Source organism: Drosophila novamexicana, unplaced genomic scaffold (genome assembly GCF_003285875.2).
Source record: "Drosophila novamexicana strain 15010-1031.04,08,12 unplaced genomic scaffold, DnovRS2.1 tig00001361-arrow-arrow-pilon, whole genome shotgun sequence".
In the NCBI taxonomy this organism is placed as follows: domain Eukaryota; kingdom Metazoa; phylum Arthropoda; class Insecta; order Diptera; family Drosophilidae; genus Drosophila; species Drosophila novamexicana.
Genome location: NW_020824852.1, coordinates 317,636 through 344,957, shown reverse-complemented (window position 1 = coordinate 344,957; position 27,322 = coordinate 317,636). Strand labels below are relative to the sequence as shown.

General features: G+C 40.0%; 2 protein-coding genes across 6 annotated transcripts in view; one reads left to right on the top strand and one right to left on the bottom strand.

Moving 5' to 3' along the window:
• The window catches only part of LOC115767256 (moesin/ezrin/radixin homolog 1), a 28,191-nt gene extending 4,707 nt beyond the window's left edge, over nucleotides 1-23,484 (top strand). For 2 of the 4 annotated variants that reach the window (XM_030711467.1, XM_030711469.1), the window contains exons 2-9: nucleotides 12,830-12,977; nucleotides 19,145-19,324; nucleotides 19,456-19,587; nucleotides 20,119-20,145; nucleotides 20,282-21,048; nucleotides 21,125-21,512; nucleotides 21,581-21,793; nucleotides 22,624-23,484. In XM_030711467.1, coding sequence (XP_030567327.1) covers nucleotides 12,963-12,977; nucleotides 19,145-19,324; nucleotides 19,456-19,587; nucleotides 20,119-20,145; nucleotides 20,282-21,048; nucleotides 21,125-21,512; nucleotides 21,581-21,793; nucleotides 22,624-22,788 — 1,887 coding nt within the window. In that variant the 5' untranslated portion in view covers nucleotides 12,830-12,962 and the 3' untranslated portion in view covers nucleotides 22,789-23,484. Of the gene's footprint in view, nucleotides 1-1,765; nucleotides 2,119-12,829; nucleotides 12,978-19,144; nucleotides 19,325-19,455; nucleotides 19,588-20,118; nucleotides 20,146-20,281; nucleotides 21,049-21,124; nucleotides 21,513-21,580; nucleotides 21,794-22,623 lie in introns of those variants that run through there. The other 2 variants (XM_030711468.1, XM_030711470.1) reach the window with 2 other exon arrangements.
• Nucleotides 23,485-24,880: 1,396 nt separating this feature from the next.
• Nucleotides 24,881-27,322, bottom strand: part of LOC115767318 (zinc finger CCCH domain-containing protein 13) — a 46,273-nt gene continuing 43,831 nt past the window's right edge. For both annotated transcript variants that reach the window (XM_030711559.1, XM_030711558.1), the window contains one exon: nucleotides 24,881-27,311. In XM_030711559.1, the coding sequence (XP_030567419.1) occupies nucleotides 25,444-27,311 (1,868 nt within the window). In that variant the 3' untranslated portion in view covers nucleotides 24,881-25,443. The remainder of the gene's footprint in view (nucleotides 27,312-27,322) is intronic.

The following is a 27,322-nucleotide window of genomic DNA, read 5'->3' as shown; positions in this document are numbered from 1 at the left end:
GGACGACCTCCGACGCCGCCCCAAAACGATCCACACACAACTAAGCAACTTAACTCGCCCTTTCCGCCCGTCGCCCCATTGTCTTATCCACCAGATGCCTGGCGCTGTAGCTATCTTATCTGCAATATTGGACAAAAGTCGTTAAACATTGCGTGCAACACACTCGAAACGTCGGCGTCGACGTTAACATTTACGATCTGCGATCTCTTTCTCTTTCCACAATTCACCATTAAACACTGCGTGGGAGAGCTTTTACTTTTGCTTTAAACGCTTTTGAAAGTGAACAATAAGCAGCGAAGCCGACTGCGACGCTGACTGTCAAGTCAAGCAGCGTTGACCTTACACTGAGTGCAAACGCGTGCAATGCGTAAGGAGAGAGAGAGAGAGAGAGAGTGTGTGATGAATATGATGGCGGTGCAGGGGAAGAGAGACAGAGAGGGAGTGAGTGAGTGTAATTAATTCAAGGCAGACGTTATAACAACAGCAACAACAACAACGGTTCATTCTTATTACTTCTTTTGTACTTTATTCTGAATTGCAGTTTATTGTAGATGTTGAGCGTAACGTGTGTGTCATATAGACATATGTTTATGTGTATGTAAATGTTAAACACAAGCATAACTGAATCTATATATTTATGCATGTGTGTGTGAAGTACATATGTATTTTGTTTTGTTCTTTTGTGTTCCAAGCAATTGCAACAATTTTTGCTCAAGTTTCAGTTTGCATTATAATAGGGCGCTTGCGACGATTCCAATATTTGTTTATCTTTAAATGCTTTAGGCAATAGCTGTATATATGTACACATATACAATGTGGCTCCACCTTTCGGAATGAACTACAATTAACACGCACACCTCCTCGCCCCGCCCGGCCCGCTAGGCCAATCATCATTATACCATTTGCTCAGAAATGTTCCTTTTTGTAGATTGCGTATTTCTGGAGCGGCATTTGTTTTTTTTTATTATTTTTATCAAAAACAAAACGAACCGAAAGAAGAAACAAAATTGATAAACTATTTTCAAAGTGGTTAGCTGTGTATATACGTAATGTTCTAATTTGGGTTGTGATCGCGGCCGCCTATCTTAGAGCCGCGAATATTTCTCAAGATGCGGTCGTGTGTGTGCGTTTGTGTGAGTGTGTGCATACATGTATGTGTTGTGTAGACTTTGGTTTTGGTATTGCTACGCCATACAACCTTGCACCTGCAGCTGCAGCTTCATCTGTGAGGCATTGAGTGAACTTTCAATTGATTGCAGCTGCTGCCGGATGAGTCAGCCCTAAGCTACTAACTTGTACGGCAAAACTGCCCCCCCCCTTCTCACACTCTCACTGTTCACTGTTATTGATATGCTTTGGCGCTCATATCGCACAAAATGCCGCATGCCTCTGTCTCGCTCTCACTCTCCCTATATATATATATATATATGTATATATATATATATATGTGAGTGTATGTGTGATATTATTTCCTGTGCTATCTTAAAACAGCAACAATGCTACTGCTGCTGCTGTTAACTGTCTTTCCTTGCTCTCTTTTGCTTCGCCTCGCTCTCCCTCTCTTTGGCTGTTACTCGCACGTAAGCTGGCGCTGCCGCTGCTATTGTTAAGCTTTGGCGTCTTTTGGCGTTTCAGCGCACAACGTGCTCTATTATAGAATTTGCCATTTAGTCAGAAGCAAACTTGCTAACGCGCCTGTACAAAGCACCGCACGCAGCAGCAGTATTTGCTGAGCAGAGTCTAAGTTAGCAGTTAATAGCAGCAGCAGCTTAACCCCGCCCGCACTCACTCGCGCTCACTCGCCGACTCTCCCATTCTCCCACTCTCTTTTGGGAGTCACCGAAACGCAGCAGCGCAGCAGCAGCAGCAGCAGCTGCCGCCGCCGCAATCGCAGCAACAAGCTTTTATTTAGACAGTCGCGACGGCGCGCTCGTTTTAAGCAGACGCAAAGTTTTTTGTGACGTTTCGAATTCGCTTTTTTTTCTGTGGAAATTGCAATTTGAATAAATGTCGTTTTTTTTCGTGTGCTGTGTTCAAGTGCAATTTGTATGAATTCAACAACAACAACAACAGCAACAATAACAATTACGACAACAACAGCAGCAACAAATTGCTTGGGTTGGTATATAAAAATATTTATTGAATTTAACACATGCATAGAAATGGCCCATTGTGTGTGTGTGTGTGTGTGTGGTTAACTTAACTGGTGTGTGTGTGTGTGTGTGCCTTGTCCAGTCAACGGCTTTTCTAAATTGACATACTTTCTAAAAGCGCTAGTCAAGCAGCAAAAACAACAACAACAACAACAACAACAACAACAACAAGCAAATCTGACCAAGCGCCAACAACAAGCTGTAATGGCAATGGCTAAGTGCCACAGCAAATGCCGCCGCCGCTGCTTGCAGCAGTCGGGCTTACAACGGAGACACAGAAACATAGACAGTGCCTCATAAACAAGTTGATAGACAGCCGAGCAGCAGCAGCAGCAGAGGCAGAGGCAGAGGCAGAAGCGCCCGGCGGCGCGGCAGCGGCTAGCGACTCGTTTGGCCAGCGACTAACAGTAAAAATTGCAATCATGCCTAGTTAGTTGAGCTGCAGCAGCCTCTACACACATATTGGCAAAAATCTCCATATCTGTCAGGCTATGAAAATATGATATTCAATGGCATTACAAGTGTTGTAAAACGAAAACAAAATAAAACAAATATTTACAGTATTGGTAAAAGTATTCGAAATGAAAGTAGCAGAGATCTGATTGCATCTCTTATGTTAATTCTACAGAATGAACTCGGAATCGAATGAAGAACACAAGAAAATGTTGCATAAAATAGTAAGCCACCCATTTTCCACGCTCGCAGGTGGAATTTTCCTAACATACTCTTCAGATATCATAATCATAACAGTCTATGCGCTGTCATAAGTAAATTGAATCATAAGAGAATAAACAAAAGAAACATTTTTAGAAATCCACCTATTTTTCATGCTCGCAGGTGGAATTTTCCTAACATACTCTTCAGATATCATAATCATAAGAGTCTATGCGCGCTCATAAGTAATTTGAATCATAAGAGAATAAACAAAAGGAACATTTTTAGAAATCCACCCGTTTTTCACGCTCGCAGGTGGAATTCTACAGGCAAACCATCATAACAGCCGCTGCGTGAATTCTTTAAGTGAATTGAATTCTATGAGCTGGCTGTTATTATCAATTATCAGATGCTGTTAAGTTAACTTAAATTGCACAACTACATATGTATATTCAAACGGGGGAAAATATTAGCAGAGGTCGTTTCTTTACCCCTCTGCTGTAATTACTCCGTTTGGTTAATTAGAATTGAAAGTACATGCTATAATAATGAAAATTAACTCGCCAAATGCGCACTCGAGATCTTCAGCGAAGATCATTTAACAAAGATCACATAATATTGTGAAAATGCACGATTGCATGTCGAAAGTTATGGATGATAATTCCACCCGTTTTGCTGGCATGTGAGATGCGCGTGTTGAAATGCATTTAAATCGGCTCTTTAATTTATAATATTAGCTTCAAAACGTACACAGCCAATATTTGTTTTGTGGGAATGAAAAATCTCACTCTCTCTACCGCACGCTCTTCCCTCTCTCTCTCTCTCTCTCTCTCTCTCTGTCTCTCTCTCTTTGTAGCTCAGCTGTGCTCTGGTCTCCGACTGGTCTAGCTCTTGTCTGTCAGGCCTTGTGTTGGTGTTGGGGAGGCCATTGGCCATCGTTGGCCGCATTGCTAAAATTCCGCAGCTTTCTTTTGTCTTTTTGCAGCTTTCTTCGGCGTTGCTATGTAAATTGTTTTAAGGCATCTCAGCGATCACTGTTAATGCGCTGTTAACGTGCTGTTAAATGTCATGATGCCACAACAAACTTTTTGAAGGTCATAAAGGCTTTATATTCTGGAAGCGAATGCGCTGAGGTGGATCCCAACAAATTGAACGCTTGATTGATTTTGACACCCTTTCAATTGCATTGATTCATTGTTGTTGTTGTAATTGTTGTTGTTGTTGTTGTCATTAGCATTAAATCAAAGCGCAAATGTCAAAGGCAAATACACGAAACGCAAATGTAAGCGAAACAGGTTCTCTTAAATTCATTGCGATTGTCGAAAAAGTTTACAGCTTTTTGTCTAGTCGTTGTTGTTGTTGTTACAGGTGCAACTTGTTGTTGCATACAAATGCTTATTGATACAGCACACACACACACACACATACATACGTACAGAAAGCTCGTAGGCGATGATCGGCAGCGCTGCAATTGCTGCTCTCTTCTCTCTCTCTCTCTCTCTCTCTCTCTCTCTCTCTCTTTCGGTGTGTCGCTCTCTTTCTTGCTTTCCTTTGCACTCGGCCTATGTCGAGCTTTGCACTGCGCTTTTAAGTGTGTTGCGTCAAAGTTCAAGGTGTACAAAATACGATAAATCTTGAAACATGCTTGTTAATAACTTTATGAGCGTGTGTGTGTGTGTGTGTGTGTGTGTGTGTGTGGGGGTCGCGCTTGCTGTCTCGCTCTAACATGCTTTAGCAATCGCTTCAAACTGAGCTCATCAGCAGCGTCAGCGGCAGCGCAGCGGCAGAGCAGCGGCAGCGCACAGGTTTAAAAATAGTTAATTATTAATTGACGAAATGACTAATTGTGCAATTGAGATTTTTTGTCGTATAAGTGAACTTGTGTGTGTGCGTGTTTGTGATTTTCTTTGATTGGTTTTTGTTTTTTTTTTTTTTCATTAATTTTCGTTGTTTGTTTTTACTTTTGCATGCGTCAAGGTAGCAAACAATTTAATTTTAACGGCGCTTGACGCGATGAATCAGTTAAAACTCAATGACGGCAATGCTCGTTTATAGCCAGCCTTACTCAGTTAGACATTCTGATAAGTATCTGGGCGAAATCTCACACACACACACACACACACACACACACACATTTACAACCACTCACATCCACATTCGGCATTTGCCAAAAAGGTTTGTCTCTGATTCAGCATGAGTTGTCGCCCGTTATTTTTTTCTCTACCCTGTAACAATTGAAATTGGGCTAAAATGGTTAAATTGGTTTTTTTTGCTAATCTTTCCGAATATCGGAAATTGTGCTTGGTTGCCTGTTTAATTAAGAATTGTTTTTCGATAGCGATAAATATCGGTTTCTAAGCAAGCCTTTCTATGCGCAACTCAAAGAGTATAAGAGCTAGAGGCATCAAATGTTGTGTGTACGATCGCGTTTCGATATCTTCTATATCCATAATATCGGTAAATATCGATTTTTTCTCAATATCTTCATAATATCGATAAATATCGAAATAACTTCAATAATTATCGATGTCTGTCCTTTCTAACGCACAACTAGTGAACTTGAGGTAGAGTCATCAAATTTATTATGTAGGCTCTCGTATTACTATACATGGATAAAGAATAATTAACTTTTTCGAATCCTGCCTACAGGGTACCTTCCCGCCGCACACTCCCGTGTAGGGCACTTTGACTTGTTCTTAATTTTAAAATTATCTGTCATAAAAAGTGTTGCTCACATCTTGCTATTTCCTTGTTCGGTTGTTTGTTTGTGCCGCGTTTTTCGCTATCATTTGACCTATTTAGCGGAACATTGTCAAAGGTTTTGATTGATTGATGCTACATTTTTGGCAGCTGAGTTGGCAGAGCTCTATAACAGAGTGCTTGCTGCTTATAATACATGGAATCTGGTCATTAAATGGTTAACATAACCATAAACTTCGAGTAGTACCCATTCATTAAGTCCATATTGCATTCATGCATTCAGGTTTCTGTTGACATTTCCCCACGGCAGACATATTTAGTTGGAGTCCTAAACTAAGGCTCCTTCGCTTGGCTAACGAGGCTTTGACTAGACAAAAAAAACTCTTGCTTTGTCTGTCGGTCCAAATTCGTGTTCAATTACGGCAACTTTTAGTTTGTTTTACAACCAACCAATAAACCTGCATATAATAGTCTTCCACGCATTTTCCACTCTTTGAGGTGGAATATTTCAAAATGGCGTCGTATTTATTTCAGCCCTGCGATAAAATGCCTGCGAACCTTTTAGGTAATTATCAAACTTTGCGCTTTTCAATAATTTTGCTGTGCGCGAAGCTGTCACGCGATACTGTCACGTTTTACAACACTACAAACGTCCGCTAACCTGACTTTAATGCATTTTATGCCTTGCCATTTGGTTTTTTTTATCGAATTGTGATCCGTTTGGAAATGTTCTTTTTTATTCTACAGTCTCGATTTGTGTGAGTTTAATTTGTTGCCGCTGTTTGTTTTAGTTTTAATGTTGTTTTAATGACAGCTGCGACGCGCACGACGTCGCTGTCGCTGTCGCTGCCGACGTCGCAGTCGCTGTTGTTTTGTTACGTTACGTGTTGCTGCACATTTCTATAAAGCTTTCGTTGTTCTTGTTACTTTTCTTTTATCGTGGTTTACATATATATTTGTTTTTTATTTTTATTTGTATCGCATAAATCAATCGTGGAGCTACGCATAAATCCGCAGCATGATTAACGGACTAGCGCGAGGAATTCCCAATTAGTCAATTAACTAGCGATTGATAAGACATCCGATTCTATAAACATACATATGCACATACACACACACACAGACACAGGCACACGCACACATGAGTCACTCTCTCAATGGAGACTTTAGCCAACTCTACAATTCAAGTGTCTGGCCGCAGCGACCGCGACTGCATATCGTATGCATAACCTCAAAGCTCAATGTCACGCATATTATATTTATACTCACATATACATTTCTTTTTAATAGTGTGCACGTGTGTGTTTGTCCGTCTATTGTCTATTGTCTTTGGGTTTTTCTCTCTCTCCCTCTTCCTCTCCTTTATATTGTACTGTATTTGGTTTTGTTGTTGGCTGACGATTAATATTTGCGCTAGTGTTGAAGCTAAATGAAATTAACTAACGAGTTGCGGCGGCGGCTGTCATAAAATAAGTTGCAAATAATAAAAATAATAACAGCAAACGGCAGATGAGGCGGAGTATCACTTGTTGTCTCTAATATCCCTATCTCTGTTGCGCTCCCAAGCTTTCCATGTGTGTGTGTTGTGTGCGTTGTGTTGCATCATAAAATTGCCGGCGCACTGTTTTGCATGCACAAATTGTCGTTTCATAACCGCAGAAAAAAAAAGCTTGATATCTGCAAAATATAATGACATACACAAATGTACATTTGCACACGTACATATGTACATATACATATACATGTACATATATATAAAACTAATAACAGGAACATAGCCAAAGTAAAACATAACCAACATCCATACATTAAATCAAAGCTCAGCTCTCTCTCTCCCCCGCTCTCTCTTTGTCCACTTAGCGTGCTCTTAAGCTCTGCACAAGCATGCACGACTGCAGTTCTGTTACTTCTGCTGCTCTCCATACAATTTTGGGCTTCTCTTCTCATTCGCAGCATGCGAGCCTTAAGCCGTTAGTTCAGGCGCTTTCTAGCAACTGGCGCAGGCTATTTAGTGTGAGTGACAGAGACAGAAAGCGAGTTGGGTGCGTGCTTTTGTTTATCGATAACGCAAAATTGGGGGAGAGAACAAGCGACTCAATTGTCTGTCGCTATTTGAGTTGTCATTCATTATTTGTCTATTTGCCAATTTGTAATTGTTTCGGGCGCGGAACGCACACAACAAATTTTTTATATAAATTATTTTTGGAGCAATTGCTATACAAACGGGTGGTGGGTGCGCTTGTGTATGTATGTATATGTATGTATGTATGTATGTATGTGTGTATGCATGTATGTTGTTAGATAAGATATGCACATGATTTCATTGTACAAATACGGGAGAACAGTTGCTAACGGAAGTGACGTTGACAGCAATCGAAAAAATATGGTACTAGGCCGCGGTGCACAAACGCGATGCCAATTTTATTTTATTACATGGTTTTCTTATTTGTTGCTTTTATTTAGTTGACATGCCCAATGTGTTTAATGAACTATTGAAGAAAACAAATACGTCAATAAAAGCAAAAAAAAAAAAAAAAAAGCAAAGAAATGAGCTAAAAAATTACAACTTCGGCTATGGAATGCACGTAGGGCGACTTTACGTGGCCAACGCTGATAAGCGACACGTCTCCGTTCGTTATTATGCAATATGACCCAATTGAGATTATCATAAAACCCGAGCAGTACGATATGCATACATATGTACTACACACAATACATACACAGCAACAACAACAACAACAACAACAACAACAACAACAACAACAACAACAACAACAACAACAACAACAACAACAACAACAACAACAACAGCCACAAAACACGTAATAACTATTCGAGCAAATTAGCCGGTCGCAGGCTTCCTATAAAAACTTTCCATTGATTGAGCTGCAAACAACCAAAAAAAAAAAAAATTGTCAACAAAAAAAAATAAATAAATGCCAGCTGCTCTTTGAAAAAAAACAATGTTCGCTTTGTCTATGTGGTGTGTGTGTGTGTGTGTGTGTTTCCATGTTTGTTTTTTGCATGCACTACTTTCTGTCAAATTGACCAAAAGAGCAAATTTAACATCATGATAAAAGCGCAGATCACGCTTAGTGACCAACTAACGGTGTCTCTCTCTCTCTGTCTCTCTCTCTGCGCTGAGAGAGCTTTTATGTGAGCAATTATTATATGTGATATTCATGCTCATCATATTTTCAGTTTTGTCAAAAGCACTTTTTGCGTGTTTGAATAATTACGCATAAAAATATGTAGCTTATAATTATGCACAACTAATTGTTGTTATATGTTGGCAATTAAACCAATCATGAAGTGACTGAGGCGCAAATGTCAAAAAAAAAAACACTCAGAAAAAAGAAAACATTCGACTGTTGTTGCTTTTAAATTTATTTGCGTGCCGTGTTAATTATGGCCGCGCTGATGTTTTTATTCGCTCCCGTTCTTCCCATCTTGTACGTTCCCCCCTCCCTTCCCTTCCCCCGCAACTACATTCTGCTACTGCTACGCCCACCAAGTTGTTGCTATCTTGTTGCCGTCTCTCTCTCTCGCTCTCGCTTTCGCACATGTCGCTGGGATACAGTCGCTGACTTTTGACAGTTGCCTTTTGCTGTTGTTGTTGTTGTTGCTGCTGCTGTTATTTTCTTTACGTGCGCGCCATTTGCTTGCTATCAAGAACATTTAAGCCTAATTTGCTTCATTAGATTGTCACATTTTAAGCTGTCGTCTGTCTATGTGGCAGTGTGTACATAAGCTTTTTAGATATTTTTGTATAGACATTAACGTGTTTCATCTGAGCTTTTTATATTGTATGTTATATACATATGTACATATTTATAATTAACAGCTGAACTAAAAATATATTTGTTTTAACCTGTAATTAACATTTGTTGCTAAGCCGAGCCGCTTGTCTGACTGTTTGCCCTGTCTTACCTGTTCTCATTCACGAAACAAAACAGAATGCGTAAGAGTGCGATAGATTCGTGTGCTCGACCTCTAGATGCCCTGTAGTCTATAGGTAATTCGATAGTTTTCTTTATAGCTCGCATATATAAGAAGAAATAAAATAAAGAATTGAAGCTGTTATTTGAAAGAGAAAGAGAAAGAAAATATACATTACACTGTTTAAATACTTTCGCCCAGCTGCCAGAACAGCAGCATATACTTTCTACGCTTTAGTACAGGGTATACAGACTAAACAGTTTACTTGGTCAGCAGCGATTCATTTGTACGCTTGATTGCCCCATTTTAATTATTGACCACACAACAAACAGCCAAAACAGACAAAGAAAGATGAAGAATGAAAGAAAGAAAGAAAGAATGAAAGTGCGAGCGGGATGGACGAAAATCAACGCGCCATGAAAAAGACGCATAATTGTTGAAATTAAAAGTTTGGCGCTAAAAATGTTTTAGCTATTTATTTAATGATTATTTATTATTATTATTACGATATGCTTCTTTTACGACTCCAAATGAAAATGAAAAGTAAAAACGAATGGCAAAAAAAAAGAAGAAAAATAAGACAGCACACGCTGCGGCGGCTGCTGCTCTTGTTGTTGTTGTTGTTGTCATTTCGCTTTTATGTAGTTATTTGGCTTCCATTGCGTTGCGCATACGCAATGCGAGCGTCGCGTCGGCGTCGCGTCGCTCTCTTACGACGCTCTCTTACGTTTTTGCGTGCGCTCAACGCTCAAAAGCTCATTAGTTGCGTTTGTGTTTGTGTGCTTTGCGCTTGTGGTTCCGTTGGTCAAGCATTAAACGTAAAACGAAAACGTGATTTTTGGCCCGCTGCTTTCAGCTTGAACTCATTAAATGCAGTTAATGGATATTAAACATAAACAAAACAATGAGCAAATGTTGCGCGTGGGTTAACCCCCGGCGAGATTATGTAAACGTAATGTGCATAACATAACTGTGCATATCAGGTGTACGCTCCGCTTAGTGCTGAGCAACGCATTGTGTTATCGATAACTTAAGCTGCGCTCCATCCAGTCTAGTCCATAAATGCGTCGCTCAAGCATTTTCGCCAAATCATTTTCATTTCCGTTTGTGGCGGTAAACTTAAAAGCCCCACCAGACCAGCCCTTACGCCTCCCGTCCGTCGCCCTCCTGCATAAAAAAATCAAGTCACAGATTAAGCAAAAGCGAAATGAAATAAAATCAAATAGCAATCAACTGAAGTAGGAAATGACGCATGGTTGCTCGAAGGCAGGATGCATTGCTCGTAACCAAACGTTTGAGTGTTATTAGTATGTGTGTGTGAGTGTGTGTGAGTGAGTGTGCGCGCGCTTAACATTCAAATGATTCATTCAACTGCCAATAGACGCTCCGTTTTGACCCTCAACGCTTGATTCAAACCAAAGGAATTTGTCGCTAGCCGTTGCTGTTGCCGCTGATTAGCACCATTTCGCTCATTTACAGCTGGCAAGAAATAATATGAGCTCATTTCAAAATTTACTCGAGTCCAAGGCAAATAAATAATATTTAACAGAAATCTCAAAATAATAAAAATGAGGAAACAGGAAAGCGAATTCGGCGTAGCAGGGCCAACAAATACCCTTTATTAAAAATTAATGTAGCTTAATATTTTACTTATGTCAGCTATTTCTTGATTTAAATATAATTTTTGTAAGATTTTAATAGTTCATCTATTCTATTAGGGAAAGATTTTGCTTAAGATCTTAAGTGAAAATAATACACAAAAATTATGCCCGTAAATTTCTTTGAAATGCTATGTTTGTTAATAAAAAAAAGTTTGCGTGCTTTAATTATGAAAAAATTCTAGTATTAATATTCAAGTGAAAGATAATTTTGATGAAAAGTTAAATAGCAATGTTTACCAACACTGACATTCGTTTGAATAAGCTGTAAGAACTTCTATTTGTTGAGTCTGAAATGGATATAAATTTAACAGCGATAATATCAATAAATTTCTATCGAAGCAGGGCTACCAATGAAAACGGAAATTTGAATATTTACTAACACTGGCGTCATATTTTTGTTTTTCAAAGAAGTTTTTAGCTGCTTATAAAACACGACTTTTGTGACAAGCACATCAATTAACAAGAATTTCGGATGATAAATACCAATGCGAATTCCTCAGATACTTTTTTTTTCTTTTGTAACCAACAACACTTAAAGAGTGTAACATAACATACTTGTGTGTGAGTGTGTGTGTGCGTGTGTGTGTTGATATAGTAGTAGCTTGTATATAATATATATGTATGTGTATTTATGTACACTCGAAGTTCACGCAGAAGCGATAATAAAGTCGGCATGATGTCACTATTTGTGCAAACCCAACACAACAATGAAAACCGAAACTTTGGAATGTCTTTTGCCTTTGCAGCTAATGATTATTAATTTGCATTTCGACGGAAACCGTTTGTTCAGGCTCGTTTCAAAAATCATATAGTGTATATATATATATATGTGTGTGTGTGTGCTCAACATATTTACGAGTAAGTCAAACAAATATGGCGTCTCGTGTGACGTCAGTGTTGGTAAGCGGCGTTTCAAATGTCATGTGTCAAAATGTCAATTGAATTTTCATGACATGTTTGACAGCTTTTGGCCACAATACACCAAAACAAACAGCAAAAAGCCTTTAAACATATGCATTTAATGTTCGATTTAAGTGATTTCGTTGTGGAAGCAAACGTTTTCATATGAAATACAAATAGCTTCAAGGGTTGCCCGTAAAATGGATGCACTTGCTCCGGCTACGGGTGGGTTGCTTCCATTGAGAGCTGAGCTCATTAACTTGTCAAAGTATATATACGAGATATTCCTCTCTCTCAAAAAAACAGAAAAAAAACCTTTAAACACAGTCGTAATTTAAACATTTTGTTAACTTTTCTTTCTTGTTTTTTTTTTTTTGCATTTCCGCTCGGAACATTTTTATCAATATTTTTCGAGTGCGCGCTTTAGCAACCGTTTATGTTTTGACTCAACTTTCATACACACGATTTCATAATTAGAAAGAAAAAAAAGAAGAAGCAAACACAAAAACTAGTTGTTTCTGAGGCTGCATTTTGCGTTTGTCAAAGTGCCAGGTGAAATCCGAAATAAGCGTATATACCAGATATAACCACATGCGCCAAGTGATATATACAAAACACACAGTTCCTATAGTATATAGGAATTATGATCGTGAGCTTTCCATTTGCAGTCGCTTGGCGTGTGCAGAAAGCAACTGTGTCCAACAGCCTTACAATATTGTTCTGTCTTTCATTTTGCCCAAACTAGTTTATTCGACACATATAGTTCGTTTGTCTATTTGCTTTCAATTAATTGCATTATTCTCCTGTCAATTCTCATTGCAGTCTGAACCAGTACTGAGGTAAAAGCAACAAACACACGAGAGCAAAGAAACGCAAACGTCCAACACTTTGTGGCAACCCAAAAACTGTTAAAATTTCACTAACAACGACTGGGTGAGGAGAGACAAGCAGCAAAATGTCGCCAAAATCGGTAAGTAAAGCATTAAAATATACAACATTTATGTGGCAAATGAACTTTGTGATGCAACACTGCAAAGTGGCAACCTTTACACAAGTAAAAACAAGCTGGCAGCACTGTTGACTGTACCCTGAACTTTGTTCTACCAACCGCATACTGCTCGGGCACGAGGAAGAGCTACATTCTTATAAGTTCGACTCGTTCATAGCACGTACAGATTGACGGACAGACAGACAGACGGACGGACATGTCTAGATCGACTCGGCTATTGATGCTGATCAAGAATATATATATATATTTTGGATTCAGAGAAGCTTTCTTGTGCCTGTCAAAAACGTGATGCCCTTTTTAACCATTTCCAATGGGTTCAGGGTAAAGGATTTGACCTGATATTTGGTTAGACAAGAAACGTTCAGTGTTGGTAAACGTACAAGATTTGCAAGTGTTGCCACACTGTTTGCAAAGAAATCAACAATAATAATTGAACAATAGTTTGAAGTAGATTGTTCGTCTAGAATTATAATTCCATTAAAAATAAACATGCAAATCTACTTAAAAACATTTGATAATATGCACATTTATATTATTTTCATATGTACATATTTGATATGAAATTGTATTTTAATCGTTATGCAATCAATCACAGCAGCAATCAAATTAATGAAAAACTCATTTCATGTTTTGAGAGCGCTGATAAAGAGAAAAAGAAAAGAACACCAAAATATCATGGGAATGGAAACAAGCTTGTAAACTATGATAGATTATCAAGCACTTGGACATCGATATCAAAAAAAAAAAAAAGTCATAGCGAGTGTGTACTTTTTCTTATCAATAATGATTGACAGCAGAACTTGCTGAAAAATTAAAAGACGTCATCTGCAGAGCGTCATTGAACTGGCCAAATGCCTGACGTCTAAAGACTGCTTCTTTTTTTGTTCATTCAACTTGGCATTGAGCCAAAATAATAATAAAGTACAAATATATTACGATGACGTCAAATATTTGCGGGCGACGTCATAATGCTTGGCGCCCCCCCTACCACACCTTGGAGGTGGGGACCACTTGACCCATTGGCGTTGCCCAATTTCCGTCTTTTTTTTTTTTTTTTTTTTAGCCGTCTTGTGTTGTCGCTGAATTTTCTATCAGTTGACAGCTTGGACGACGTGCAAGAAACTGATTTGTTGCGATTTCATTTCATTTGATTCAATTTGATTGACAGCGAACAGGGCAGACGGAAAGCCAAAACAATAAATCAGTCAATAAGTTCAGTGTCAACTTTTATTTTTATTTTCCCCACTATCTAAAAGAGTATATTTTATGAAATGTGTGTAGCACGTATTGTAAATCGTACAAAACAAATGACCTCAAAATTGAGTTTCAAGATAAGTCCGAGTAAGTATTTGTCGTGTGCGTGAGTGGGGGGTGTAATGCAGAGCAAGCTCTCAGTCTTCTACTCTTTGGCTACTCATTCGTAAGCGTTTCCACTCATAGCTGATGCGTTTGAAAGCTCTCAGCTTGTTTCCGCTTTAGATAGATAATTTCAATTATAGCTTTCTGCTTTGTGTCTCATTCGTAAACGTTTCACACATTAGCTCTTACGTTTTATCGTTTAATCTTCTTATCTTCTTTGCTGCGCATTCGTAAACGTTAATGCCACTTTGTTGGAAATGGCTTTAGCATGTTTTAATAGGTTCTACAGCTAAAATGCCATAAAAACAGATGATCTTTTACGTAAATTCTAATAAGGCTGTAAAAATGTTGGGACTCCACATATAATTTATATGCCCTTTCGTTATTCATGATGTGCATATTTACCTTAATGGGCTTGGCTAATTGCAGCTCTAATAGAACTGACAGCCAACGCGCCATATGATTGACGCTGATTTGTTTATCCAGGCCGGGCCCCTGCCCACTGGTCAGCTCAGAGAGAGAGAGAGAGAGAGAAAGGGAGTGAGAGGGGGAGAGAAGGTGAAAAGCACAGCTGTATTAATGTCTCAGTTTAGTCATTTGTGTATCTATTTTTAGGTCCATAATTAACATACAATTGCCAGCAAGTAGGCGGGGGCAAAAATGAAAACAAAAAAAAAAAAAAATTAAAAAAGTGAAATGAAAAAAGAAAAATGCGTAAAATCGAATTGAGGGAAAATATAATTCCAGCGTTTGTCCATTTCACTTTGTCGCTGCAAAGTCGGCTCTGACGTGTATGCTCGGCCCTCGCCCCTCGCACCTCGTCCCTCTTGCAAGTGCCACCCTTGCCTCTTACACCTGATCACGTGCTGCCTGAGACTAGGCCTGGGCCTGGGCTTGGGCTACTTTCTCGTCAATAGAGCCTATCGACTGTCGTGTGGAATTAACTTAAATACCAAATGGCGCTTTTCCATTTTCCTCAGTTGCCGCTGGACAACAGAACGACGCGCATTGTCTAAGTTTTCTTTTTGCGGGTCATTTTTTTTTTTGCAACGCGTCTCTTCCATCTCTCTCCCTCTGTGTGTGCGTGTGTGTGTGTGCGTGTTTGTGCGGGCCACGCGCCATCCAAAATTTTGCAGCTATTCAAAAACTACTGAAAAACGCCTGGCCGCCCAAAATGGTCGTCGTCTCCGACAGCCGTGCGCGGCTCTCGCGCTATGCCGGCAGCGTGAAGCGCAAAATGGTGCGTCCTCCATGTTGCATTACATTCCACTTGGAATACCCTTGAGTAGGGCATTTCAATGTAGTGTGTGTGTGCCTGTGTGTGCTTCCTGCTACAGTGGTCGCTCGCTAATTAGAACATTTCAGTTCCGCTGATGCTCCCAATTTAAGCTAATTATCTATTATATGAATGTATTGTTATAATGTTTTTTTTGTACATGAAAAATTATCTAAAAAAAATATAAATAAAAATAGGAATTTCAGTTTCAAGGCTGATTCTTATTTCTAGATAATTCTAATTGACGAGCTATCGCTGTGTTTGAAAAGATTTTGGTCCAAATTGTTGAATAGATTTGTTAAAAATATATAAGCTCAAAGATTCGATCAACAATTTATATTTTTCATACCTATATTTAAAACTTTGCTCTCAAAAAAATAGCTTAACAATCTTCCCTATGAATCCAGCTTAAAAATCTAGCTTATAAATGTAGCTGATAAATCTAGCTTCTAAATACAGCTGATAAATCTAGCTGATAAAAACAGCTTATTCAAGGAAATTCTTCAACGTGAAATTAGCTTTTGTACAAAGTTTTTTTTTGGCTTCAGTTCTGCGATTGTTTTTTAGAGAAACAGTTTTTTGATTATATATATTTACAGATTGTCATATCTTATCTTATGGCATGCAGATAGTTCAGTCCTATAACATTTATAGCTGCATTTTGCAAGACTATAAAAGGTTTCATCATATTTTTTAATAGTCCATGCCCAAAAGTTTTCCCTATGAATGTAGCTTTGTATTTGTTTCTGCATGGAACGAGTTTAAAGAATCTTTTTTTACAATATCTACGTCTATCTATATTTTTATCTATCTATCTATATGTTGAACTTGAAAACTTTCGTTTGATATATTATATTATTATATGATATATGCTCCCACATCACAAAAGATTGTATATTTTATTTTCTAGATATATTAGGTATTATAGGTATTATATGTTACTAGGCGAACTATATATTTATTTATTCGAGCTGTAAAATATGAAAACCATCTAAAGAAATAGCTTAGCTTTAAGCCAAAGTTGCATAATCACAAATACAAATGAAGCATTTGCTGTTAGGCAAGAGTTTGCCATAAACTGTTGGAATTTGACAAACTAATTGAATAATTCACGATTCCGTCAGAAATATGCGACTATTTGCAAATATTTTCTTGTTTTTCTTTTTTTTTCCCCACTTGTAAGTCACAAATTTTGTGCTTTGATGCATTTATATGGTTTCCGGCTTGACAAAAAAATAAAAGCTAAAGACGAAAAGTAACGTCACATAGGCCAATTTTTTGGCATAGCTGAGAGCAATTTGTCATGCAGCAGCCGCTGCCTATCAAAAAGCGACAAATCGCAGCGACTCGCAGATGAAGCACACGGCCGAAGAGTGAGTGAGAGAGGAGCAGAGGGGCACAGGTAGGAGAGAGGGAGACGTGAACTGGTTGATTATGCGGCTGTTTCCGTTGCCACACTCGCATGCACAGTGGGGCCAGTGTGTGAGCTATGCTTGTATGCACGTACAGTAGACATAACAGCAGCAACAACAACAACAGCAACAACAACAGCAGCAGCAGCAACGTGTATTAACCCAAAAACGTTAATTGGATTGAAATGAACGTTTTCAATTTCCTTGCATTGTGTCACGTTTGATTTGCATTGCAAAAAAGTGCACTAATAAACAACATAGAGAAAAAGAGAAGAAAAAACGACAACAACAACAACAACACGCCAATTTACGTAGCAAAACAAATATGCAAAAAGTTAACAACACGTAACAAGAACTGGAATCATCTAGAAAGCGCGACATTTTGCACTCAATTATGAATTATATTGGAGCCTACGAGAACTTAGTCATAAAGATCGTTAACATGCTCTAGAAAAAACTATTGTGGCACTTGAGCTTTGAAATCTTTTTTCTGCGACAGCTTAGTTATCGATATCGATAACACTGAGCTATATCGATAACATAGATTAAAATCCACAACACCTTATAAACGCTCAACATTTGCAGAAAATAATTACTTATATTTCAATTGCAGTAACAAAGTAATCGATATCGATAATAGCATCGATGATTTAGCAATTTCGCTCGATAAATTTTGCAGTACGCAATTACAAAGTTATCGATATCAGTAAAAGCAATAGAAAAAGCTCAACACTGCCAAAAATTATTTAGAATTGTTGTAGGTTAGCGTTTGATGTTCAATATCATTGAATAAACGCTCAGATTTGCAAATAATTATCTTTAATATGTAAAAACTAAGTTATCGATATCGATAAAATACGCAGAATAATGGACAGAACCTTATGTTCAGAGCAACATTTAGAAATTCGATTAATATGCATAACTTTTGCAAGGTTTTTACTTTATATGAACCTCTGTAGAACGCTCAACTTTGCACTTGATAATGCGATAACTGAGTTATCGATAACACGTTTTGGAAAAAAACTTTGCAATATTGTTGCAAAAAATTCGAATTGGAAATGGATATGAGCGTAAACGACAATTTATTGATATCAAACCAGAACAAAGATAGTTTCACACACATTATAACATCGATAACATGGAAAAATGAAAACAAACACAAAAAATCGTTTGCTTGATCATTTAATGCTTTGATAAACGAGCACAATTTGCACGCATTGCAACTGGACCTGCGAGCGGCAACTGACAAAGGAGGATTATATAAGTAAAATTGGCCCAACATGTGGGGCGTGCACGTGTCAGCTAATTACGAGCGGGAAAGCTCCATACAGGAAAATCACGCTCGGAAAACGGCAAAAAGCAATCAACCATGACAGCAATAACAACAACACCCATAGATAGCTAATGGATAGACTAGCTGTTAAGCTTGTTGACCGCGGGGTGTTTAGAGAAGTCATCGTTATACAAGAGGGGCTCCCAGTCACATGGCCGTGTAGAGAGAGGAGAGAGAAGAGCGGAGAAGGGCTGAGAGGAGAGAGACAACTGTATGAGCGTGTCTTTCTGTATTTGTGTGTCACTTGACCAATTTGTTTGCCGCATGGGTGAAGGGTTGAATGCTAAAAACAGAAGATAAGAAATGACCAAAACCCATTGAAATGGAAGAAATCACATGAGCCTAGCACGTGAGAATTTTAATTCTAATAAAAAAAAGGAGCGTAAGGCATTTTGCCATCCCAAGGCAGTAATTAGGTCACACTTTATATCATTCTGAGAAAATAATTGTTTTTAAAAATTTAAAAATCCCTAAAGATTCCCAGTTACCCAATTGACGTCTAAACCCATAGATTTGACCATGGCTATTACCCCCCTTTATATCTATATTATTTTTCTTAGGCAAGTGTTATCGTATTGGGGATCCATGCGGCAAGATCGATAGCACATAATCCAGTTCTATTGATTTGTTTTCAACTTCTTTTAGTCTATACACAAGTACCAAAATTATGTAAAATGCCTGAAACTTAAATATATTTATGTTTACATACCTTCTACTACATATTCCCCTTTTCTATATATATTTTTAGCTAAATGTGCGCGTCACGACAATGGACGCTGAACTGGAGTTTGCCATTCAGTCGACAACGACCGGCAAACAACTGTTCGATCAGGTGGTCAAGACGATTGGTCTGCGCGAGGTTTGGTTCTTTGGTCTGCAGTACACCGACTCAAAGGGTGACTCCACATGGATTAAGTTATACAAAAAGGTAAGCATCTAAAAAAATACATCTATACACAACTATATATAGGTATATATCACAGTATTTTGCAAGTATATTGTGTTTGTTATAAAATATACTGGATTAGACAATAATTAAGGTTATGTGTTCATGTTTAGCCTGAATCGCCGGCCATAAAGACAATTAAATATTTGAAACGTGTTAAGAAATATGTGGACAAAAAGACCGCTGATAGCAATGGACACAATCAGACGGATGAAAGCGAGGAGGATGATGATGCCGATGATATGGTGGGCCAAATCAAAATGAAAAAAAAACTAGATATTGCTAGTGTAACTCGCTAAGAAATTGCCTTGAAACATTGTGGCTCCTTTTTCCTCAATACACCCTACTATTTGAACCGTTTAAATTGCTAGTTGTGAAAATTGGCAACGCTGTAAAGTGCAAATTGTCAAAAAGCCAGCTGGCAAACGATTGTTTATTGGGATACGATTGTTTATATTGTGTAATATATCAAATATTCAATCCGTCAAACGAAGGAACGTTAAACTTAACTAGTTGTGAAATTTGGCAACGTCGCAGCTGAAAACTGGCATCAGCGATAATTTAAATATTGTTGTTTTTTGCTGAAATCTATCGATATGTCTATCTATCGATATGTCTGTATATTAGACCTTGCATGCCTTCTCCCCCTCCTCTAAAATGTAGAGTTTGTCAATGAAAAACTTAACTTAATATATAATTCTTATCGATCTCTGATTAATTCTCCATTAAAAAACATGCTGCACTCTTTTGCACCGAACGCACACACAAATGCATAGACTGGATCAATGCCGTTCTCCACATGGGTAACCCAATTGGGCAATATATAAATTATATTTATGTAGAAATATTTAATATATATATATAGAGAATTAAAAGGAAAACTTTTTAGCTACTTGTATATTAATCAAATATCAATTATTCAATTGTCCGCATGTATAGGTTATGAATCAGGATGTGAAAAAGGAGAATCCCTTGCAATTCAGATTCCGTGCCAAATTCTATCCGGAGGATGTGGCCGAGGAGCTAATACAGGACATCACACTGCGCCTGTTCTATCTGCAAGTGAAGAATGCCATATTGACCGACGAGATCTACTGCCCGCCGGAAACGTCGGTGCTGCTGGCCTCCTATGCGGTGCAGGCGCGCCACGGTGATCACAATAAAACCACTCACACAGCCGGTTTCCTAGCGAATGATCGCCTATTGCCACAGCGTGTCATCGATCAGCACAAGATGTCCAAGGATGAATGGGAGCAGTCGATAATGACCTGGTGGCAGGAGCATCGCAGCATGCTGCGCGAAGATGCCATGATGGAGTATCTGAAGATTGCCCAGGATCTGGAAATGTATGGCGTTAACTATTTCGAGATACGCAACAAGAAGGGCACCGATCTGTGGTTGGGCGTCGATGCGCTCGGCCTTAACATTTACGAGCAGGACGATCGACTAACGCCCAAAATTGGTTTCCCATGGTCCGAAATACGTAACATTTCATTTTCTGAGAAGAAGTTCATTATCAAACCGATTGATAAGAAGGCGCCGGACTTTATGTTCTTTGCGCCGCGCGTTCGCATCAACAAGCGCATCCTGGCCCTCTGCATGGGCAACCATGAGCTCTACATGCGTCGTCGCAAGCCCGACACGATCGATGTGCAGCAGATGAAGGCGCAGGCGCGCGAGGAAAAGAATGCCAAACAGCAGGAGCGGTAAGTGGATCCCACAAAGCCACCAGTTCTCATACCGTTGTCTATATGTCATCTCTTGTTTGTTGCCCAATTGCAGCGAGAAGCTGCAGCTGGCGCTGGCAGCACGTGAGCGCGCCGAGAAGAAGCAGCAAGAGTACGAAGATCGACTCAAGCAAATGCAAGAGGAGATGGAGCGCTCACAGCGTGATCTACTCGAGGCGCAGGAGATGATACGACGATTGGAGGAGCAGCTGAAGCAGCTGCAGGCCGCCAAGGATGAGCTTGAGCTGCGCCAAAAGGAGCTGCAGTCCATGCTGCAGCGCCTCGAGGAGGCCAAGAATATGGAGGCCGTCGAGAAAGCCAAACTTGAGGAGGAGATCATGGCCAAGCAACAGGAGGTGCAGCGCATTCAGGACGAGGTCAATGCCAAGGACGAAGAGACCAAACGCCTACAAGACGAGGTCGAGGAGGCACGCCGCAAGCAGGTTAATCCGCACCATATACCCATTATCCGTCATTATCATTCATATTTTCCATTTGTTTATCCATCTAGGCCGAGGCTGCTGCTGCGCTGCTGGCTGCATCCACCACGCCGCAACACCATCACGTGGCCGAGGATGAGAACGAGAACGAGGAGGAGCTGACGAATGGCGATGCCGGCGGCGATGTGTCGCGCGACCTGGACACAGATGAGCATATCAAGGATCCCATCGAGGACAGACGCACGCTGGCCGAGCGCAATGAACGCTTGCACGACCAGCTCAAGGTGCGTGCAAACATACGAACCAGCAGAGCGGCATATTTAATGATATACGTGCTACGACCGAACAGATAACCTTTCTAGATAAATATGCTAAGATATGTAGATAAGGCTTTTTGGCTAAATGGGCGCAGCAAACAGTTTATTTAGCTATCTTATCATAGCATGAAGGAATTTTGAAAGAAGTTCTTTTGTTATATTTAGCAGAAAATATGTTTAGAAAAGAAGAGAATTTTGAAGCTAACAATTGCTGAGTTTGAAGATATATTTAAAGCATTGAATATTCTCTCTTGGATTCTTCTTGGATAGTATATCGTATATATATATTTGAGCAGGCTAAAACTTGTAAAAGCCATGTTTGATAGGGATATACTGAAAAACAACCAAGTTTGTTATACGAGAACTTAATTTTCTATGACAATTATATGGTATAGTATTCCCATTCGGCCAGTTCTGATTTAGATACTCTGTGTATTCCCAAGTCGGACCTATGCTAGTTTCCTTGATCGTAGTCTTAAAACTGAGAGACTAGTTAACATAGAAACAAATTATATGTCTAGGTTGAAGCAGCTGTTATTCTTGATTAAGAATTTAAAGATGTCTCCTTCTATACGTTCAACGTTTTGTTATAAATTTATAATATATAGAATAAGTTAAGCATTGTCAACTTATCTCAATTGAGCATCAGTTTGGTTTATAGCTCAAAGACTCAGTTAAATACGTATTTCAGCTGAACTTGGCGAACGGCTGTAAGCTACAGAACTGTTTTTTGCTCAAGAACTATGTTACGCATTATTCGTGCATATCCTCTATCTCACTCTCTCGCTCTTTTGCAGGCCCTGAAGCAAGATCTGGCGCAGTCACGCGACGAAACGAAAGAGACGGCAAATGATAAGATTCACCGTGAGAATGTGCGCCAGGGACGTGACAAGTACAAGACATTGCGCGAGATTCGCAAGGGCAACACAAAGCGTCGCGTGGATCAGTTCGAGAACATGTAAAGCGCTGTCCACGCCCCAACAAACAACTATTAGCAGCGCTCTGTCCTAAATCCCGAAGGCAACCACAATCCAACCACCAGCACCATATCGACGCAGCGCGCCCCACACCCCACACCCCACACAACAGCCTCTCGCACTCAACCATCAATAGCCAAGCTTACACTGAACCAATATGCAGACCAATTAATATATATATATAAATAATTTTTTTGTGACCTTATGTAAAGAAGTAGCCGAAGAGGAGGAATCATGTGTGGATCTATGGAGAGTATTAGTTAAAGAAAAAATAATAGAAACATCCGGTTTTGACAGTTTGGTGTTGAACGACAATCATACAATGAATCAGTCAATCAATCAATCAATTGCTACCACCACCCTTCCCTCCGTCTATCAAATATTGTAAAATGGTCGCAAATTTTGTTAAAAAAAACACACACACACAAAAGCCTCCGCCGCCCCGCCCCCAATCCCATTTTCTTTGTCGGTTTTGTGCGCGCATCAAAATGAGAGAAACAACAACAACATGAAAAATCAACAACAACAGCTATTTGCATTTTCCCCCGTTATAAATATTATTTTTATTATTATATAATTACTATTTTTTTTAAATTTGTATAATTAAATAAGAACTTGATTAATTGTTTCTTAAATTAACTTGCAAAAGAAAAACAAAAAAAAAAAAAAAAAAAAAAAAAACAAAAAAACAAAACAAAAAACAAAACCAATATTTTTAATTAATATTATTACAAAAAAAAAAAAACTACAAAAAACGAAAACACAAGTGAGAGAAAGAAAAAAATATATTATATAAACTATATTTTTCTTCTTTATTTTTGTTTTGAAAAAATCTTAAAAAAAAAAAATATTGTGAAAAACCAAACAAAGAGTTTTTAAATTAAACAATAAAAATGTAAAACAAAACAACAAAAGAAAACAATGGAGTCCGGCGACAAATCAATTGAGTAATTCCTTACGACCGGCAAAAAAAAAGTGAGTATTATTTACTGATTGTTTATTAAAAAATTTTGAATTTGTTTTTGGTCGAGAAGTGTTCAAGATATGAGTCAGATATATGATATGACACTATAATATTCAATAAACTCTTCCAATTCCGATTTTAAAACTTGTTAAATCAAAATCTTTTCGAGAACTTTTGAAGTAATTAATATGTCTAAGCTGAAGAATTTTCATGAAATACCATACATCTTTCTTTTTTTAGTGCTTTGGCGTAAGTTTTGGAAGTGTTTTATGTTTGGATAAGGAATACATATATATTTTATAATTCAGGAGTTCATAACGCATCACATCCGGAAAATAATCATTTGTAATGTTAGTAATTAGGATTTTTGCCGAATATTATTATTCTTGGTGGATTTTTTGACATTGGCGTTATTTACTTCTGGTAAGTTTCTGCAGAAATCTTGTACCAACATTTTTGAATACTTAACTAGACTTGGTTAAATTTGCTCTAAATCTAAATCTAAACTAACACAAACCCATTTTATTGTCCAGCTCAATTTTGATGCAACAAATGAGCAAGTCGCAATACTTACCAACATGTGGTACTACCCGATTTGATTTAAAAATTAGTGTTACCAGACTTACGAATTGGATTTTTTTTATTATGAAACTGTTGTCTATATTTGCACTTAAATTATTGGTGGCTCCCATTTATTATTTCTGCTTGCTGTTATAATAATATAGGATTTGTTATTCGATTAGTTTAGACGATTTCGTAGCAGAATATGATTTCATGATCGTTTGCGAAATGTTATCTACGTGGCCCAATATTGCGCAGGGTTGATTCGTACTTCTAGTTGTGTTCGTGGTGCCGAGAGATGGCGCCACTCTAAAAAACAAAAATGTCTGATGGGCGGCGGATTCGAAAGGCGTGTTCCGAGTTACGTTTTCGCCTGTGAGATTTCAAGTAGTTTTTAGCTGAGTCAAATTCACAATACCAAAAACTAATCTAAACTGAATGTTGTAAGCCAAGATTCGTTGTTTCACTTAAATGTCGTACATTTTGGGAGTGATAAATAAAGAAAAGTTTTATTATAGTTTTTTTTTTTTTTTTTTTCTAGCGCTTTATTAATGTAAATATCAAACTGATAACAATAGATACATCAGCTATATACGTTCATTATGCATACAAGTATCAAATATTATGTTGATTTAAAAAAAAAGTATATCTATATATATATATATATATGTGTATAGTATATATATATATATAATATTTGTATACCAACCAACCGCACAACTTAAGAATACGAAAAAAAAATGCATATATCAACTCTGATCGATTTGTTCGCGTTTCGTTTTTAGCTATATAAAAATATACATGCATTATATAGTCATAGATATTGATGCATATAGATGGGCTTATCTATATATATGTATATGTATATGTATGTATATGTATCTGTACTGATATAAAACATATTTAGAAGGCACATAATTACAGGCGCTGGCCGGCGGGGCACTTGGTGCCCAGCTGCATTGTGGCGCTTGGATGGGGTCGTTCCTCTTCCCCAGACGGATACATCCCAAAAGTGGTCTGTGTCTCAGTGTGTGTGTGTGTGTGTGTGTGTGTAATGTACAGTAATTGAGTATGCTCATATAGAAGTGTTGTTGTAGTTGTTGTCGTTGCTGCTGCTAATAGGGATTGACTGCGGCTAGGCCCACACGCCCGCCGGAGCGCGCAAACACGGGCTCCGCATAGCTGTGCCGATAGCCCTTGGGCATGCTGGACAGCGGCTGTTTGCCGGAGCCGGAGGCGGCGCTGTTGCTGCTGTTCGGCGTGGGCGCCGGCGATGGATAGCGCTCGGCATGGTGGGCCACGCGCGACGAGCTGGACTTGGACACGGGCACCGGCTCCGTCGGCTGCAGATATTCGCGCGAATGTGCGCGCATCTGGTGACGCGACTGCGACTGATGGCTGTCGCGTACCCGCTCACGTGCTCGCTCCCGTTCACGCTCCTGGCGATAAGGATCGTGTGTTGGCTCGCGTATATCTTCAGCGCGTCGCATGGGATAATCGCGTTCGCGACGATCTCGTTCCCGCTCCCGCTCCCGTTCCCTGTCGCGTTCGCGCTCCCGTTCCTGGCCATGACGCATATTGCTGTTGCTGCTGCTGCTGGCATGCTGCTCCTGTTCCCAGTGCTCGCGTGAACGAGCACGTGAACGGCTCATGATGGGCTCCTGCGGCTGTACGGGCTGCAGCTCCTCCTCCTCATCGCTCCACTGCTCGTAGCTGGGCGGCTCCACGGAGCCGCGACGCCGACGCGACGAGGATCTGTAATCGGTTGCTGATGACGCTGACGCCGCGGGCGCTGCTGCTCCGCTATTGTCGCGTTCATCTATATCGTAGCCGCGACTGCTGCTGGTGCGTTCCATGGCCCGAAACTTGTCCTTGGCATCGTGGAAGCGCTCACGTGGCGACACTTGACTGCCAGCGGCGATCGGGTATTCCCGGCCATAGTCTGTCGGATCACGACGTGCGCCATCCCGGCTGCTAGGCTTGCGGGGTGGCTCATCGCCGTAGCGCATGCCCGTTGATTTCATCATCTTCTCCATGCTCTGTATGTAGGGTAGGCTCTCTGCCTCGCGATACGGATTGCGATCCCTGGAATGCTCGCGTTCTCTCTCCCGTTCGCGCTCCTTCTCTCGCTCTCTGTCGTGGCGCTCCCGTCGCTCCGCATTGTTGCTGTTGCTGCTATTGCTGCTGCGCGTCTGCTCCGCGCCGCGATGCACTGCCGCATACTTGTTGTGCCCCACGGGCATTGGCTGCACGGGGCCCGGCAGCTGCTCAAACGGCAGCTCGGCGGGATCCACATAGCGATGGCGACTGCCGCCATAGCGCTGCGCCTCCTCGGCTGCATAGGATTTGAGCTGTTGCTTCTTGGATGCATACTCCATGAACTTTTGCTTATCGGTTAGATTCTCCTTGCGGTAGCCGGCAGCGGCAATTGGCAGTTGCTTCTGTTGCGGCTCACTGCACGGATCCGAGTCATCAAAGTCATCCAAGTCGTCATCGTGCAGAGAGCGCTGCTTGACGCGCTCCCGCTCCCGATCGCGTTCTCGCTCAAGCTCTCGCGCTCGCTCGCGCTCCCGCTCCCGTTCGCGATCTCTGTCCTGGCCGGATAGCTTCTTGTTGAGCAAACGATTGATCTCATTGTATTTGTCGGTGTCGCGCAGCTTGGCAGCTGCCTCATGCTTGGTCGTCTGCGGCTCCAGCTGCATAACACGATTGAATTTCGCATCATAGTCGGCCGGTCGCATAATAATCGGCTTGATCTCATCCTCCCTCGACCAGGACTTGCTCGCGACTGCCGGCGTCTTGGTGCGCTCCCGTTCCATTTGGCGCGGCACATACGGCTTGGCGGGCAAATCCCGCAGATAGCTATCCTCCGGCGGCTGCACAGCGCTCTTGCGCTTCAGCTGCGCGTGATGCGGCAGCGCAATTTGTGATGGCTTCAAGGCAATCACCGAGTTGTCCGCCTCGTTCGACCAGTGCTCGTCATCTGCGCAGGCA